The sequence below is a fragment of the Sinocyclocheilus rhinocerous genome, unplaced genomic scaffold (assembly GCF_001515625.1).
Source record: "Sinocyclocheilus rhinocerous isolate Xijiao unplaced genomic scaffold, SAMN03320098_v1.1 scaffold1482, whole genome shotgun sequence".
In the NCBI taxonomy this organism is placed as follows: Eukaryota; Metazoa; Chordata; class Actinopteri; order Cypriniformes; family Cyprinidae; genus Sinocyclocheilus; species Sinocyclocheilus rhinocerous.
In genome coordinates this window covers 567672-586754 of record NW_015624221.1, presented here as the reverse complement: position 1 = coordinate 586754, position 19083 = coordinate 567672, and the positions used below count along the sequence as shown (strand labels likewise).

The following is a 19083-nucleotide window of genomic DNA, read 5'->3' as shown; positions in this document are numbered from 1 at the left end:
AAAAAGCATAATAGGACCCCTTTAAGATATTTATTTTGTTAAGGAAAAATGACTGGAAAAGTGTAAAGAATTCAAAAACTTGAAGTGTTTGTCATGTTCTGACCATAAAGAGTAGTTTAAGACCACAGGTAATGGTCTGCTTTCTACAACTTTTACTTAGGAGCAAAAATCTATATTTAAACTTGAAAGAAATAAAGATTTGAAATTTATCGTGATAATTATCGATATCAACTGATTATGAAAACATTTATCGTGATAATTTTTTGGCCATGTTGCCCAGCCCTATTTCTACATATATTTACATTGTTAAATAATAGCCTATACTCACATGGTATTTGGAGTGCTCCCCTTTTTTTTTTTTTTTTTTGTATTCAATAATTTATAATTTATTGATTACTTGATTGTTGTTTTTATTGACAGGCAACAATGTCAACAATGTTTTATTGACAGAAGTCAATGTGTATAAATGTGACCCTGGACCACAAAACGAGACTTAAAGGGTTAGTTCACCCAAAAATGAAAATTAGGCTGCGTTTTACTCACCCCCGATGCATCCTAGGTGTATATGACTTTCTTCTTTCAGACGAATCCAGTCGGAGTTATATTAAAAATAGTCTTTGATCTTTCAAGCTCTATCGTTGCACTCAGCGGGTGTTGTATTGCTTCTGTCCAAAAGACGTGAAATAAAAAGCGCCTTTCCATTAAAAAAAGTGTCTCACATTGCTCCGGGGGGTGAACAAAGGCCTCCTGTAGCGAATCGATGAGTGTTTTGTTTCGATCTCTCCGCGTGCGTCACTTCTGAGCGGTGCATGCGCAAATCTGACCTCATACGTAATTCCCCCGGAACTGCTTCTGTTTTTGCTTTTTATTTCACGTATTTTGGACTGAAGCAATGCAACACCCGCTGAGTGCAACTATAGAGCTTGAAAGATCAAAGACAATTTTTAATATAACTCCGACTGGATTCGTCTGAAAGAAGAAAGTCATATACACCTAGGATGCGTCGGGGGTGAGTAAAACGCAGCCTAATTTTCATTTTTGGGTGAACTAACCCTTTAAGTCACTTTGGTATATTTTTAGCAATAGCCAAAAAAACATTGTATCGGTCAAAATTATCGATTTTAATTTTATGCAAAAAAATCATTAGGATATTAAGTAAAGATCCATGTTCCATGAAGATTAAATGTCCTACCGTAAATATATCAAAACTTAATTTTTGATTAGTAATATGCATTGCTAAGAACTTCATTTGGACAAATTTAAAGGCAATTTTCTCAGTATTTTGATTTTTTTGCACCTTCAGATTCCATATTTTCAGTTGTATCTCGGCCAAATATTGTCCTATCATAACAAACCATACATCAATGGAAAGCTTATTTATTCAGCTTTCAGATTATGCATAAATCTCAATTTCAAGAAATTGACCCTTATGACTGGTTTTGTGGTCCAGGGTCACAAATACAGCATTGTATTTGTTACAGCATTGTATATAAAAAAAAAAACATAATAATAATAATAAAAGTGAGCACCCACTTTTATTATTATTATTATTATTATTTTTTTTTTTACATGTCATGGACTGTATCTTCTTGCATGTCTTCTAGGATTGCACTGAAATTAAGCATATTAATGAAAATTTGTGTCCTTGATACTTTTATCTTGTATTAACCATATTCTCAGAGCAGTAAGACATTTGAAGCTATGTTGTATTATGGATATATACTCTGCTGCATGTCTAACAAAACCTGTGACTATATTCACATAAATGCAGCCATATTTATTTTAATAAATGACATTGCAGACAGTCTCTGGTTTGGTTCCAGAAACTAAGTGCTATGTTATCTGTGTTTCTGGAATGTGAGAAATGTGTGCTTATTGTAGGTGTTGCTGTCGATAATTAAATAAGATACTGATGATCTTGAGGGTAATTTTAGACAGGTGTGTGTGTGTAAGTGTAGTTTTGAAAGAATAGTGCATTCATTAGCTAAGGCATATTAAACTAATCCCACATTACATCTGCTTAATAAAGTGCATATTTCATTTCCCAGATGGAAGTCCAGAGACCAGGCTGCACGTGAAGTTTGTCCAGGACACGTCCAAATTCTGGTATAAACCAGATATCTCCAGAGACCAAGGTAAGGACGCATTATATGTGTGTTCCAGTGTTAATTTATCTATATTCAAACCACCGAATGGAGGCTCATATCTCCTATAAACAGTAAAATGTGTCTCTCGCCACCCTATATGAGGTCAATCGCTGTTTGTCTCCACATTTGGTTCTCCTCTGTGCTCTTATTGGATTAGATCATCTGCGCTGGAGTCCTCTTTAAACGCAAGCACATGCAGTGAAATCACACGGCACTCAACATGCGTGCTCAGTTAAATCCAGTGAACATCTGCATCTGTTGCTTCATTAGCTTGTCTTAACGATAACGAATAAACCTCCTTAGCAAGATTTTTTTCCTTCACTCACTCCCTATCTCTCTGTGTGTAAAACTGTGGGGTACATTACAGCAATTTATTAACATATTATAGCCTTCACCTTCACATCTGGTGAATAATGATGAGAAAATGTCACATGGTGAAAAATACAATTACATTTATTCATATAGCAGACGTTTTTATCCAAAGCGACTTACATAAAGTAATCTGAACACCAACGTTCGTTGATGTAGAAACACAATCCACCTCCTCTGGTTTTCCCCGTTAACTCCAAAAGTACTACTATTAACCATAAAAAAAATATATAAGGATTCTATCCATAACACTGGACATTTAACTTTAACAAAACAAAATATGATGAGTGTAAATGCATGTAAATGCTTACATGTGCAGTTTGACAGCCTCCGTCAGTGTTTATGGAATAATATTATTAATATTGCATGATTACCAATATGAAATGCTATAATAAAGGCACATATGCCTCTTGGACATTATTGACAAGCATTATTTGTATCCATTATTTATTATTTACTGAGTTCATGTCAATTTCGACTGACAAAAAGGAGGGAAAATATTTTATATTTTTAAATATTTTTATATTATATAATAATGGATATAATACTAGACATTTATGACTACTCTTTAAATTAAAATGACTCTTGATTATTTAAATATTTATATGAATAATATGAATATATGTATCTGTTATTTAAGAATAATATATAAACATGTTATATTTATATTGTAAATGATTGAAAGAGTGCATATTTTGTTTTGTTAAAGTTAAATGTCCAGTGTTATGGATAGAATCCTTATATATTTTTTTTATGGTTAATAGTAGTACTTTTGGTGGCACAATAAACAGAACCTGGGATGTCATACGTTTTGGATTCATATAGCTTGTCATTGATTATATTTATTTGAATTTTATAAGACTGAAGCTGCCATTATGTTACCAAATAAAGTGCCTTTGTGATTTTCTCCTCCTCACTGTAGCGATCAGCATGCTGAAAGATCAAGAGCCTGGAGCCTTTGTCATTCGGGACAGTCATTCATTCAGAGGGGCCTACGGCTTGGCCATGAAAGTTGCCTCACCACCTCCGACCCTGCAACCTACAAAGAAAGGTATTTCATGTGCCTCCTCCACGCATGCGGCTAATGCAGATAATAATTTGCCAGATGTATTCCAGACAGGAGATCTGGATCATAATCCTGTTGTGTTCGCAGCAGACAAACACATTCACACACCCAACAACATACACTGAAACACATGTAATGTTTCATGATGAAAACCAAAGACAGTGGTTTCCCTGCACTACCTGTCAGAAGATTTAAATACCCTACTTATTCTTTTTACTCTTAATATTATTATAGATCTCTGAAAACATGGATTCTGATTGGTCAGTTGTGGCATTCTGTGGTCACATGTTTTTGTATAATGACACTAAACAGTATAATTGACCACTGTACCAGACAATAATTTAAACAATTCAAAATGTATTTATTTATTTGTGTAGATTTAGTGTATGTCCATTTAATAAATTAATGAATACATATATTTTTATTATATTAAATAAATGGACACGAAATACTGTTTTTAAAGGGATAGTTCACCCAAAAATGAAAATTATGTCATTAATTACTCACCCTCATGTCGTTTCAAATCCGTAAGACCTTCGTTCATCTTCGGAACACAAATTAAGATATTTTTGATGGAATCTGAGAGCTGTCTGACCCTGCATAGACAGCAATGCAACTGAAATGTTCCCAAGTCCAGAAACGTAGCAAGGAGATCTGTAAAATAATCCATGTAACATCAGTGGTTCAACCGCAATTATACGAAGCTACGAGAACACATTTTGTGCGCAAAAGAAAAAAAAAAACAACTTTATTCAACAATTCGTCTCCTCCGCATCACCCTGTAGCGCCATTTTGGAGAGTATCAGCTGGACATAAACAACGTATGCTGTTCTGTGTTAGCTGCGTCACGCCAGATCTGTTTCCTACGTTGTTGTGATTTGATCTGAACGAAAACAGCGTATCTGTGTGACGCAGCTGACACAGAACAGCATACGCTGTTTACGTCCAGCGGATATTCTCCAAAATGGCACCAGCCATGAGGGTGAGTAATTAATGACAGAATTTTCATTTTTGGGTGAACTATCCCTTTAAGATCATGAGAAACATAAATTCAGTCAATTGTGTACACATTTTGTAATAAATATTGCAATTCAAATATGAACAAATACAGTTCTTTTACAGATATCAACATGGGGTTTCATTTAGTAATTTAAAGTCTGGTCTACAAATGATAGTATTATTGGTTGTTTTTTATTATACTGTTTTGATATTTGAATTTCTTACTTAATCATTATTTCAGCTGGAGATGTCACTAATGAGCTGGTGAGACATTTCCTGATTGAGACGAGTCCAAAAGGCGTGAGACTGAAGGGCTGCCCTAACGAGCTGTACTTTGGTAAATCAAACTGTTTAAATTTGTTTAATTTAAAATTTAGCAAAATCTGTTCTGAAACCTATTGAGCTGTGTTTAGTATTAGCATGTTGCAAACACATTAAAATAGTTGTTTCGAATTCGATTGAACCATGTTGGATCAATTTTTAGCTTTTTTTTTTTTTTTTTAATGAGGCTTGCGAACACTGACACGAGAATGATTTGTTGAATGTTCACTAATCTGAAAGTCCAATCTGCCAAGCTTGTAGAACAAATGCTTGTGTGGTTTTCGCTCTTCAATACAAGTTAACATGTGAATCCTTCCCTTTAAATCAAGCTGTTCGTGTAGCTTCCAGAAAGCTGTAGAACATATGTAGTCCAAACGACAGCATGGGAGCAGCTGACATTATTAAGTACAGCTTAAAGACAGCCCCTCTCTAATTTACTGTCTACTGACCACATTACACGGAGGCCTAGTCTATTCAATGGACAGTGCTGTCTTCTCCAGTATGCCCCGTTCCACATTAAATAAGGAGACATAAAAATCAGGGCTGGGCAGCTTGCATTACGGTAGCCATTGCATAAGCGTTTGTTAATTATGAAAAGCAGAACAGACAAAGAAGAACTCTGATTTGTGGGAACGAAAGCAGGTGTGGGTGAAATTTGGCAGGATTTCTCTGTTGTCGGGAATAGCACTCGTGTTAATAAACATACAGCGATATTTAAGCTCCACTCCTGCGGTTGAATCTCGGCCAGGACGCCCACTGCTTACAGGAACAGTTCACCCAAAAAAGTGGTGTTATGTTTCTCATCATCCTGTCATTCCAAACCCCTATGCTGTTAAATTTAGCTGTTGTTACAAAAGGTGAATTTCCGTAGAATCTTTAAGCTACTTTTTATTCAGTTCACAGGGACTACGGTTATCAAAAAGGACAAAAGCTCCATAAAAATATCATAAAACTTGTCCAACCAACTTAAGCGCTAAGTTTTCTGATGTCATATGATAGCTTTGTGTGATGAAAAGATCAAAATGTTGTTTTTTTCCACTGAAAATCTTGCATAGTTCAAAGTGCCGTGTCAGGTTTTTGGTCTTTGTGTGTTTTGTGACTGAACAACATTGACCTCAAATCTGACACAATGCTTTTAACAGTGCCATATTTGATTTTTAGTGAATAACAACTTACATTTAGGTCTCTTTCTAATTTTTTTTTGGCATAAAACTGTCATATGGGTTCAGAAGGCTTGTATTATAGTGCACCAGTCATATTGACTGCTTTTGTGACACTTTATGGTGTTTTATGTCTTTTTGTTTTGGAGCTTGACAACTTCTGTCATCATTTAATTTCAAATAATGAAAAGAATGGACATAATTCTACAAAATTTCACCACTTAAAGAAGAAAGTGGGGTTTGGGACAACATAAAGGTTGAGTAGCTGTTTAGGAGTGAACTATTCCTGTAAAGGGGCCTTAAAGTAAACTGTCCTCAGTTAGTGTTGATAAAATCTGATTGCTGAAGGAGGAGAGTTTAAAAGCTGATAATAACATTTAAAATTGGCATCAAGGACTCCTTTCCACTATCAACCTGGACATTTTGCTTCTGCAGTTCTGCGGTTTCTCATGAGCAGTGGGAAACATTCTGCCCAAGCAAAGTCTCTCCAGTTGTTTTTTTCCTAATATAGTCAAATATTTGAAGGAGAGGTTTAATAAAGAAAGACTCTGGAGGTTAAACCAAGTGTCGGTATAACTGTCCCTCCTATCATCCAACTTTCGCTGACACAACTGGTCAACAAAATGGATTTATGGTTTGTCAATGCCGAGCATCAAAGTTTGACCGCTTCGGGAGGGTTGTAATGTAAAGTATGCCCTCCTCTGATTTCTGCTCGTAAATCTTGACTCCAATTTTGTTTTCATGTTTTCTGTGTTCAGGCTGCCTGTCTGCACTGGTCTACCAGCACTCAATCACTCCTCTGTCTCTACCCTGCAAACTAGTCATACCAACCAGAGGTGAGACATCATATCACTTTCTCTACACATACAATGGGGTCCAAAAGTCTAAGGCTGATGATACACGGGGCAACTTTTTGAGCAATTTTGCCGGGCAACTTTTTTTGAGCAATGTTGCTTGGGCACTTTCACATTGAGAATGGATAACAAATGTCTATCTGGATACTTTAGATCGGTCGTGGGCCCTTGTGTCTCTCCTGGTTAAATGTGAATAAACATTTAAGTAAAAAAAAAAGTTATTTTTTTATGTATTTTTAATTTATTTAGTTTTTTTTCCCACTGTGTAAGCTGCTGTGACTTTTTATTAAATATTTTTAAAAAATGCAGTTTAGAGCTGCAGACAAAATGATCTGTTAAACTTCATGTTTGCTAGCATTTTTCAAAAGATCCATTATGTTTGGTAACTAAATGGGACAGTTTTGGAAGGTCATAGTAACCAATTGAAGTGATTATTCAGTCACGTGACTTGAGGAAAAGTAACATGACTTTTTACATGCACATCTATAAATGTATTTGGTAAGTGTGTTTTATTGTAGCTTATGCACATACTATCTCTCTGAATGAAATGTTTATCCATCTCATGGGAGTGCATATGGTTTTTATGCATATTTCAGTTTTGTATGTGCTCCTTGGTGTATTTATCCAACAATTTCACACAATTTGCAGAAAAATACAAGGAAACCTAAGCATCTGTACTCTTTTGTTCAAACATGAAAATTTGATTGATACTGTTGTTAAAGCAAAACAATATCTAAAAAAATACAAATTAGTAAGGCCAGATGCATACTTCCACTGTGACTTTTTTGTACGTACTGTACATGCCTACTCATCATGACCTCACTTAGCTGTGCTCTCTGTCATGATGATGTATGTCCTGTTTGCCCGGTGTGAATAATTGTGAGCATTTTCCGAGGTCTGTGCATTCAGCTGGCCTCCGTCCTCAGCCAACTGCTATGTGCCATTCAGGTGTCAGGGGGCATGAAACCACACACCTTTATGTGTGCATCTCTGCCTTTTCAAACACTGTGTGACAGCGTGTTAGCCAGGCGCTTTGATTCCTAGCATAGCAAGAATTCTCGCAACAGAACGACAGGCCATAGCACTCAAACGGACAGGATGTGCACAGTCTAAACTTTGACCCGTTGTCATTTTTACAGATCCTCTAGAGGAGTCACCTGAGATCGCAACGCCAACTAACCCGGCAGCAGAGATGCTCAAACAGGGTGCAGGTAAGAATATTTACATGAGTTATTAAGAGTATAAAATATTTTTATTCCTCTAAACCTCATAAAAAGCAATGTTCCAGATTCATTTGTGGCACAGTGTTAATCACCACAGAAAACAACCTTTTGACTTGTCTCTCAGTGTTTTAAAAAAAGCAATAATCATGGTTTCAGTAAGGAACTTGCACAAGAAATACATGGACCAGACAACAAACATTTAACAAAAATATGAGCTGCACATTTTAGTTTTTAATCAGTCGGAAATGCTAGACTGTGTTTTTGAAACAATATTTAAAAAAAAAGAAAAGAAAACCCAGGATTAGCCCGTTATATTTTGTGGTATTCAACATTATGCCTTAAATTTTGGCAATAGAGGTAATATTTAAAATGTTGATAGATATAATACATTGAATTTGCATGTAAATGCAATGAATCGAAACGCAGAGAATTTTAAACAAAAGTTCATATTTTCTTGCTTCTACTACAGTGAGAAAATACAGTAGATATACAGTATATTATGGGGTAAAATAATATCTATACTGTAAAAAAAAAAGGTAATATGGTTAATGTGCAACCTTTGTTTAAAAACAGTATTTTTTTAAAAGCATCAAAGTTCAATGTGTTTAGCACTACTTCATTCAGCAAAATCCCTAAATATGTGATAGATGTGAATTTATCAGCAGTATTTATTCATCTTAGATCTCTGTTTATGCTCTCTACAGTACATTTAATGTGGGTTTTCTCCATTAGTCCAAGTGTTAGTGCAGTTACAGTAGCTTTTTGTTGCTTGTTTATGATCTGATATCAACTCTGAACCAACTGCCATGTTCTTCCCCACCCTGGTGTCACTCCTGTGGAAATGATTTAGGGCAGAAGAGTTCATCTGACTCCCATGGTAAACCCAGTGATGCTCTGCATATTTTATTCATTTATCTGTGTCATTGTGTTTAACCTGACTTTGACTGCCGTGTCTAGAGAGAGAACCGCACTCCTCTTTTACTACTGTCTGTGCATGTGATGGTCCAGACCTCCAGAAGTACCTTCACCTGTCTGCTAAAAACTGTTCGGCTGCTGTGTTTTCAGCTTTTTGTCAAGGCCTCGATTGTATTTCAAGAACACCTTTCTAAATGAATGTGGCATGTTCTTTCATGACTGATGTTAGATTACTATGCATGGATCTACTGATAGATGATGCCAGTGGTTCTCAATTTCTTTTCATCTCCGCCTTTGAGAGAAAAAAAAAATCTCAATTACGAATACTAATCAATTGTTGCCACATTTTGGTAAAGTACAGAATACTGTTGAACTGTAGATTAAGTTATTTAAAAAAAAAACATTACCTGCATTTTCTTTCTATAGTCTTATGATATGTCTTTCTAGTAATAAAAAAGGAGAAAAAATGCATCCAAAATGCATTCAAAAATACATAAAATATTTTAAAGATATGTTTTATATATAATAAAATAAATAAATAAAACATTAATACTGATTTGCGGGAGCAATATTGAAGAGTAGTTCACCCAGAAATAATAAGAAAAAATAAGAATAATACATTTAATAGTAAAAAATAAAAAAAAAAGGAACTGGACACAAACTTCATTGGTTCTTTGCTTGAATTGCAGTGTTGTTATTGTTAACTGAAAATATTAAAAATACTTTTCCTTTATTGAAACAGCTTAAATGAGTTATACATATTAGATAAAAAAAAAATACACATTACAATTTAAATGAAATAAAACAAGTACTTAAATGACTAAAACTGAAGTAAAAATAAATGAAAGCTAAGTAGAAATAATAAAAAATGACAGATTTAGTAAAACTTAAAATTCAAATCAAAATGGAAAATATAAAAATAAAGGCTAATTCAAACTTTTTATAAATTCTGTAATAGTACATAAATAATATTAAAATAACACTGGTGAATCACCAGTGCAGCATGTTTGAAAATGTGGTTATGAATGAGAGTTCAGAATTTACGCCAATACCTCCGACCCACACTTTGAGAACCACTGGATTATGCAAATGCAGAATATACTATACTAATGATATGTGTATGTTTGACAAAATCACAGTATGTGTGAAGATCAGAGTTTAAGGCGCATCTGCCTTACATAATGCAGTAGTAATTTAATTCTTTGCAGATACCACCATGGTTATTGATCTATGCATGTTTTCTTGTCTTTCCCAGCATGCAATGTCCTGTACATAAACTCTGTGGATATGGAGTCTCTGACTGGGCCTCAGGCCATCGCCAAGGCCATCTCAGAAACCATGGCAGCCAGTCCCGCACCTTCAGCCACCATTGTTCACTTTAAGGTGTCGGCACAAGGCATCACGCTCACTGACAACCAGAGAAAGTGAGTTTCTTTTTCTTTCTTTCTTTTCGAATCTTAATGTATTCCAAGGCTACATCCGAACATGTTTTAAAAGCACATATCTGTCGTTTCCTCAACAGGCTTTTCTTCAGACGCCATTATCCCATCAGCACGGTCACGTTCTGCGACCTTGATCCACAGGAGAGGAAGTAAGCAAACCCTGAAACATTAGCATTAACTTTAACCACAGCAGTCAATGTCACAACATTTCTGTATTGATCAGTGGATCTGGTGACAGGATCAGAATTATGTTGAAGTCTATTAGGAGTTGTCAGCTTTTTTAGCAGTGTTTGTCAGGCAGTAAGGCTGTTAATGTTGCTCATTATTACAGTTCAAGGATTTTTCAAAGCTTTAACCTTAAGTTTTAAGTTTCAAGGTCCTTTATTTGTCACATACATATTATGTACATGTGATGTAATGTAGCGATTTTTACAATTATAGACACACACACACACACACACATAATAAAAGAGAGAATGTAATAAATATAATCAATTCTCAAGAAATGTGTGAAAAAATAGAAAATGAATATAGAATGTTGTAGGAAAAATAATAGAGCAGAGCTTTTTGTAAAAATGCAAAACTATACACACTAAGAACCATTCAGAACACCTTAGCATTAGAGCAACCATTTTTTACAGTATAAATACATGAGCTAGTACTACTCAGAAATTGGTGGAAACAGCAAATAACACATTAAATTAAACATGAAATTTTGAAGAAGAAAGACCGAAAGGTCTATTTTTTGAAGTATTATTGATTTTTCTATATTCAAATCATTACTCAAAACTCACGTTTTAGTATTGCTTTTAATGTGTGATTATTAATGCAGTTATTGCTTCTATTTAATAGATTTTCAGGTATTTTATCTCTTGTAAAGCATCTGTGTGCGTTCCTTGAAAAGTTCTCTATAAATAAAATATACAGGTGCATCTCAATAAATTAGAATGTCGTAAAGAAAGAAGGCGTGGTTTCAGTAACCGCAGTTAGTGTTGAAGCAGCATGTCAGGGAGATGCTGTGTGTTTCTAGGCGAAAGCAAAAGCACTTTATTTGGCCTTCCGAAAGTAGATGCATTTAGGAATCTTTAAGATTACTTACAACAGAACAGCAATGCATTTTATGGACGACCGTTTCGCCTACCTAGGAGAGGAGGTAATTCTGACTTTGCTATGACAATCTGGCGCTTCTGAATCAGCTACTGTTTTGATTAGTTTAAGTATTTGCTATTGACTCTTCAAATGCGGAGTTTTGCGCATCGTGTGTGTGTGTGCGCGAGCGAGAGAGAGCGAGAGAGAGCGCGCGCGAGAGAGAGAGAGTGCGAGAGAGAGAGCGCGAGAGAGAGAGAGAGAACGAGAGCGCGCGAGAGAGAGAGAGAGCGCGAGAGAGAGAGAGCGAGAGAGAGAGAGAGAGGGGGTCACATCACAAACACATACCAGCTTCATCACTGTGTCTGTCACACGACTCTGTTCCCCTTTCGGGCTCTGTCTCTACATTTATTTTGAAAGATGAAGCTCACGATTATGGTAAGGGGCGTTACATTTCCAACGAGTGCTTGCGGTGTTCGGCCAATCACAATGCACTGGGTCAGCTGGCCAATCAGAGCAGACTGCGCTTGTCGGAAGGAGGGACTTTGTAGAAAACGAAGCGTTTGAGAGAGGCGGGGCATAGAGGACCTACAATAATGTACAGTATTTGAAAAATAATGTGTTTTTTGAACATTAAAGCATGTCAACATATTCTGTTACACCAAATACACAAAATAATGATCTTTAAAAAAGCATCATATGACCCCTTTAAACTACTTCCGTCTGTGTGCATTGAATTTATTTAATACACGAGTTTCACAATTTGAGTTGAATTACTGAAATAAATGAACTTTTCCACGACATTCTAATTTATTGAGATGCACCTGTATTATTATTTTTTAGTTAATGCTGTAAAGTTAAACAGCTATAATCTGTTTCAATGTCGTTCCAGGTGGAGCAAATCAGAGGGTGGCACTGCAAAGTAAGTTTTGATAACGGAGAACTCGATCTTCTGCAGCTCAGCAGACGTGTTATCTGAAAGCAGTTTAGATATGTATCAGCAAGCTCTGCTCCCCCTTTCTGGTGCATCATGGGATAGAGTGCCTATGCTCAGGGCTATCATGATGAATGAGCTGTGATCTGATTGTGATCTCTGCTGTCTTAGCTACGGCACAGAACATGATGCTAACGTGCTAACCTTCACACATGTGTGTCATGATTTACCCTCTGAGGCCACACACTACATATTAGGGCTGTCAAAAAAAATTCGAATTTCGAATATTCATCAAATTTAAATTAAAAATCCACATTTTAGGTGTACATTAAGGAGGCAGCCTTATCAGTGGCGCACGAGATGCGATGACGATGTAAGTGTCATTGCATTTTAATGTTTTTGTTAACCTATCCAGTTGAAGCCACTAGATGCGGCGCTGCTGCGTTGTTAATTACAAATATTGCGGAAAAAGAGAACATCAATGCGGAGATCTTGTTTACGTCAAAACTGAAACCAAGCCGTTCACACAGAACGCATATTTCGCGCGTTTTCTAGAGGGACGTCTATTACCGTTGCACTCGCATCTCACACAAAGGAGCCGCATGTTTAGAAAGCCATGTAAAATGAATGCAACTCGTGTTTTTAAATGAAAAATGTACTCTGTGTGATTTCGGTCCTTTGTATTAAACTATGCATACATACATGATGTTGTCTTGTTTATAGTTGTTTAAGCAACTTAATTATAATTGGTTTATAAACATTATTTTAAACATTATGCACTTTGAATAAACGTGCATTAGTAATATTTTGCTCGATGCGCCCTCTTGTGGCCTCAGGAGAGAAGCCAAAATCTTTTCTTCACCCTAACTGAAATTATGCATTTTAAATTCGAATATAATTCGAATTTTGATCATATTTAGGTAAAAAATTTGATTTAAGTTTTTCAGCTATTTTGACAGCCCTACTACATATATGAAGGATAAATGCTTCTCAGATGCTTCATCATTCTCATAAGTTCTGTCATGATTTTCTCACCCAAGTTGTTCCAAACCTGTATGAGCTTCTGTCTTCTGTTGAACACAAAAGAAGAGATTTTGAAGAATGTTGGTAACCAAACAGTCACTGGTGGCCATTGACTTCCATAGTTTTTTTTTTTTCCCCCATACTATGGAAGTCAATGGCTACCGTCAGCTGTTTGGTTACCAACATTTATAAATGATGACAGAATTTATGTTTTTGGGTGAACTATTCCTTTAAAGAGACAAAAAGGAGCCGATTTAATTCTAAGAACCATAGAGATGATTTTTGGCCCAAAATAACCGTATAATATGATCCTCTCACACCTAATCTGAGCAGATCTCTTTACTAAGCACTTGAGTTTTCAAGCACAAGACACTTTACACTCTCGGTGCAATGAGGCATGTGACAGCCCTCACGGCTCGATCTGGGCTGCTTCTGAAAGACACATTAGACAGACTACATTTCAGATTTAGATTTACATCCTAATCATTTCCTTTCAATTTTGGGGTGGAATGTGACCTGGACATGTATTGTAAGATTCACCCAAGTACTGTTGTGAATCTTGCTAACAAGTTTCAAGCCTTCACTAGCTCCTGATCTTGCAGACAGAATGCAAGAAAGCGATGTGTGTGAACTGTCCTTAATACAAACAGTGCATCAATATTTTTTTTCTTCTTCACAGGTTCTTTGGCTTTGTGGCCAGAAAGCAAGGCAGCACGACAGACAACGTCAGTCACCTGTTTGCCGAGATGGATCCCGATCAACCGGCCACGGCCATCGTCAACTTCGTCTCTAAAGTGATGATCAACTCTCAGAAGCGGTGAACTCTTCACGCAGCGCTGCTTTCTGGAGGACTTTCATTTTGCTCTGTTTGAATTCTTTTTAAGTTTCTGTTTTTTGTTCTGTATGTTTGGGTGAGAGGCTGTGTGTATGTGTGAAGAAGGGTTATTCGGACGGCAGTGAGGAAGAGGGACAGAGGAAGTGCAGTGTGAGCGTAGAGGAGTGAAGTACAGAGGGGAGGTGATCTTCATCTCACTCGGAGGGGAGTTGTTTTTTAAAAAAAAAAGAAAAAAAAAAAAAAAAAAAAAAAAAAAAAAAAGAGTTGATGAAGAGGCTGAAATGTGGGGCTGGTGTACCAAAGATAAGAGAGCAGTCAGGACAAACCAATCATTAATCAAGCGTCCTTGTATATCTTGGTAAACCCCAGCTGCTTCGTCAAAACTGTACATATGAACTGAAGCATCACCTCTTTTCCTTCTGAAAGCGGCTAATGTTTCTCACGCTAAAAGTGCGTGAGTCCACGTCAGCTAAGAGTCCACTCTGGATAAACTCAAAACCTTGTGGGGATTTTAAAGGTGTCTTGCACATAACAGCAGAACCTACAGTAGCAGAAGCTAAAGGTCAGGATGGGTTAGATATTCCCATCCTCAAAGATGCTTTTCTGAGAGTACATGGGATGCTGGAGTTGTTTCAGTAATTCAGCGTCTCCGTTCACCTCTGGTCCATGAATATCCAGCAGTTGCCATTTGGAAAGTCTTAATTTCCAGATATCTCGGGAAAGTGCAATAGAATGGCATTTGAAGACAGACTGACAGATGACGTGTAAGGAAAAAAATAATGGCGACACCATTTTGCAGGTGTTTGACTGTCAACAAGTATAGCAACCAAATTGCATTCGTTGTCCAAAAAAAAAAAAAACAGTTTTTATTTGTGAACATTTATCATTGTCTGTGCATTTATCTGTTTGCATGATGTCATGCATTTCAAGTCACATTTATTTTAAAGTGCTTTATACAATACAGATTTAAATCAGCTTAAACAATAAACAGGAAAATAAGAGTGTTACATTTGCTAAATTAATCAATTATGGAACAACTTCAATTTCAGCTGTAAAGCAACTTTACAAACACAATTTTTCAAATTGTGTGATTATTCAGCTTAGTTTAGTTCAGTGTTGATTCAGTTCACTAAGTGTCAATGTTGGAAAGTTCATAAAATGATTTCAAAGGCAGCTCTACAGAAGAAAATTATCTCATTATCCAACTCAATTCAAATTGTTTTTTTTTTTATTGGATAGTGTCAGTGCAGTCAAATAGATAATAGTTTCTGAATATTAATTATTTTCAAGTGAGCAAGCCAAAAGTGACAGTGGCAAGGAACCAAAACTCCATTATGAATCAAAATGTTGCATTCAGCTCTTTCCACTTGGGCGTTTGGGAAATGTCTCTGAAATCACAGTAATGGATGGACATCCAATTTTATATGCTGTTCTATTGCACTTTTCAAGCTTGAGCTGAATTGAACACAATATAACACAGACTTCTCAAGATCTTTTATGCACGTGTCCAGCGTCAACTTTCAGTTCCTGGTCTCCACTTGCTAGCGTCCATGAGCTGCTGCTGTGCTCTCTTCTCTTCAGGTCTGACTCGTGTGTGTATCGTTGTGTATCTGGCAGTAAGGTGTGGATCTGTCACTGTATCTCTATACCTTGCTTCAAACACACTCACACTATCATTCTACCCCAAAGTAAGCTAAGTATATATATATAAAATACAACAAAAAGTGATTTTACTGAATATTTATTGTATTATTAGGGTTTTGCTACTTTTTTTTTTTGCTCCATGTTAACTCATTTACCCATAGATATATTGTATAGTCTACATAAAGATTAGCCTCCACAAGAAATAATCTTTATTTTGGCTAATATTTCAAAATCGTGAGATTTTGAGAAGCATTCTATGATATATGGTGTAAAGTGTATGTATTTGGAAAGCTTGTCATTACTGGATATTTTCTCCCGTCGTTTTTCTTTAGCTTTATATATCGACATAGACTTTAAAGTAGAACTCGCTGTCGCTTTTGCATACGTTAGGGTTACATCCTAAAGTTCCTTTGGATAAAGTGAGTTGGCTGATATGTTTACTGCAAGAGGCTTTGTGTAAAGAAAAGTAAGGAAGCGTCTTTATTTTTGTATTATTGTTATTATTATTATTTTGGCGTCCTTTCCCTCCCAGTATTTAGCCCTCAGTGAAACCCACTTGTTTGGCCGCTCACAGTGATTCTCTCAGGCAGAATTCAGTATTTTGTTTTATACTGCCATCGTGAGGCACTGTCAGGTATTGCCAGCCATATCATCATCTATGCATCCTCTACAATTCCCTTAGATACACAGAACCGTTCTGAACCCTTATTAAATTTAGATGAAAAGTAATACTGCAGTGTTTTAACTGTGATTTGCAGAGAAAGTCCCCAGCAATTCTTTCGTTTACGCAGGATGTCCATGCCACCCTGACAACTGTCCCATGTCTCCCCAATTAGGGTGTCTTGCTTTTTTTGTATGTAAATACTTCATTTTTGCCAAAGATTTTATTTCATGTTTGTACGCCACTGTCTGGTTGTGTGCAAACGACGGCTTGTTGTTTTTGGCATGGGGGTCTGTTTTGACTCAATGCACATGCTATATGACGTGTTCCACTGTGTTTGGTTGCTATGATTCCCTTGTGTTTAGCCTTTCAAAACTGCTCCAAAAGAATGCAAAGCACTTAATGATCAAGAGCTGAAAAACAGCAAAATATCAAATAATATGACTGCTTCAATTATCCTAACAGCAACACCGTGTTTACACTGGAAGCGTCCAGCAGCGTGAGGTTGTCTACACTGGAAGCTCGAGGCTCAAAGTGCAATCTGTGGAAAATAAAATCCTATTTTAAAACTGACTTTGCATGGGTTGTTTTAAAATAGCGACTTTCTTGTGCAGAATTTCTTGTAGGCCCATTCTTATGTAAGAAGTTGCATTTAAATCAGTTTAAATAAGAATTAATTTACAATTTACACAGTCATTGTGTGCAATCAATTCATGAATGAGGTGCACTTTTGCATTGCAACAATTGAGTACATATGGTTAGATGGTTTAAATTAGTAGGCCAAAGACCATTTCACAATCTGACTTTGACGTAATAATCTAAGCACTTCAGTAATAATTTGCCAAAATTAAGTCTGTGCTCCAAAGCATTCAAGATTTATGAGAGTTTAAGCTGGAAATTTCATTTTTAGGTCTATGCTCAAAAAGTGGTTAATAGGTAATAAATGGATAATAACTATGCCAAAAATATATAATTTAGGACCTTAAAATCTTAAAATGACTTTGATAATAATCAAGTTATGTAAATACATGAATTAAATTCATAGCAATTAATTCACATGTATGAACTTTGCAAGTAAAATGATTTGATTTCAGATTGACGGGTATAATTAAGTCACTAGAAAGTGTAGGCAGCTGAATTGATTAAAATGGGAGTCCTCTACATTTGTGGTGCTGGATGCGTCTGGTGTAAACATGGTGTAAGAGTGATTATGCACACTAGAATATATATTTACTTGCTTTGCTTGCCTTTCTGAATATTCCATTCGGTGCACGGGCTTAGATAAACAACACAAACTGTGTTATCCAAACAGTCATTTACAAACCACAGAAATTACGAGGTATTTGCAATTACCTGAAAATATTTAGGCAGTCAGAGAAAGAGATCTTCCACCAAAATCAGCTCCCCACTCCTCCATGTATTAGTCAGCAGTGTTGTATTATTATATTTTTTTATGTTCAATTGTTAACAGACTTAGAATGTGTGATCGAGCTACTATTGCTGTACAGAACCAAGGTGTTTTATTTGCTTCATGTTTTACAGCCTCCATTGTATTGTTTTGGCAAAAAAAAACATTAAAGAGCGATCCAAATCAGTTACATTAAAGTACACTGTTGCTAGAAAAAGTGTCCTAGTATGTGCATTTCTTGGAAGCTTTGCCGCTAGTTAATCATGTGCACGAGGTGCAGCGTTACACTTCATTACCGGATCTGAATGAAAGGTATTTGATTTAACTAATGTAACTGTCACAGTACCAATCACGTTGCAGGCCAAGCCTCTTTTTCCATAGAGCTTCAGACATATTGAGAGGAAAATGAGATGGAAAAATAAACTCGCACACAAAGAAACATTGGAGGTAGGTCAAACGCTGTAGATTGGCCATGCATTATTTCTAATTCTATTCTTCATAGCCAAATAAACATTTGTAATGTGAACATTTATGGATTAAGGAAAGGAGTGCATGAAATACAGTAACACAGATTTGATATGATGTAATTCCCTTGACTATAGATTACGAAACATGGGATTTTGGATGCCAATCTGTCCAGATGCACAGTTGGCTCCAAAAATCTGAGATACGTTGAAAGTCTGGAATTTTGGTTTATTTAACCCTCTGGTGCTGTTTGGTCATTTTTGATCAAAAAGTTTTTTGTTTTGGTTTTTTAGAATTTTTTTTACTTCATCAGAATTGTATGAAACTTGGTTAAAGGGGTCATATGATGTTGCTAAAAAGAACATTATTTTGTGTATTTGGTGTAATGAAATGTGTTTATGCGGTTTAAAGTAAAAAAAAAAAAACATTATTTTCCACATACTGTACATTATTGTTTCTCCTCTATGCCCCGCCTTTCTGAAACGCGTCGATTTTTACAAAACTCATCGGTCTGAAAAACGAGGTGTGCTC

General features: G+C 36.0%; 1 protein-coding gene across 1 annotated transcript in view; it reads left to right on the top strand.

Annotated features, from left to right (window-relative positions):
- Nucleotides 1-14577, top strand: part of LOC107739685 (tensin-1-like) — a 207344-nt gene extending 192767 nt beyond the window's left edge. Inside the window, exons 25-34 of the mRNA XM_016551885.1 lie at nucleotides 2049-2135; nucleotides 3439-3567; nucleotides 4823-4918; nucleotides 6821-6898; nucleotides 8056-8127; nucleotides 8990-9016; nucleotides 10310-10478; nucleotides 10577-10645; nucleotides 12475-12504; nucleotides 14219-14577. Of these exons, the coding sequence (XP_016407371.1) occupies nucleotides 2049-2135; nucleotides 3439-3567; nucleotides 4823-4918; nucleotides 6821-6898; nucleotides 8056-8127; nucleotides 8990-9016; nucleotides 10310-10478; nucleotides 10577-10645; nucleotides 12475-12504; nucleotides 14219-14360 (899 nt within the window). The 3' untranslated portion in view covers nucleotides 14361-14577. The remainder of the gene's footprint in view (nucleotides 1-2048; nucleotides 2136-3438; nucleotides 3568-4822; nucleotides 4919-6820; nucleotides 6899-8055; nucleotides 8128-8989; nucleotides 9017-10309; nucleotides 10479-10576; nucleotides 10646-12474; nucleotides 12505-14218) is intronic.
- The last annotated feature ends 4506 nt before the right edge of the window (nucleotides 14578-19083 follow it).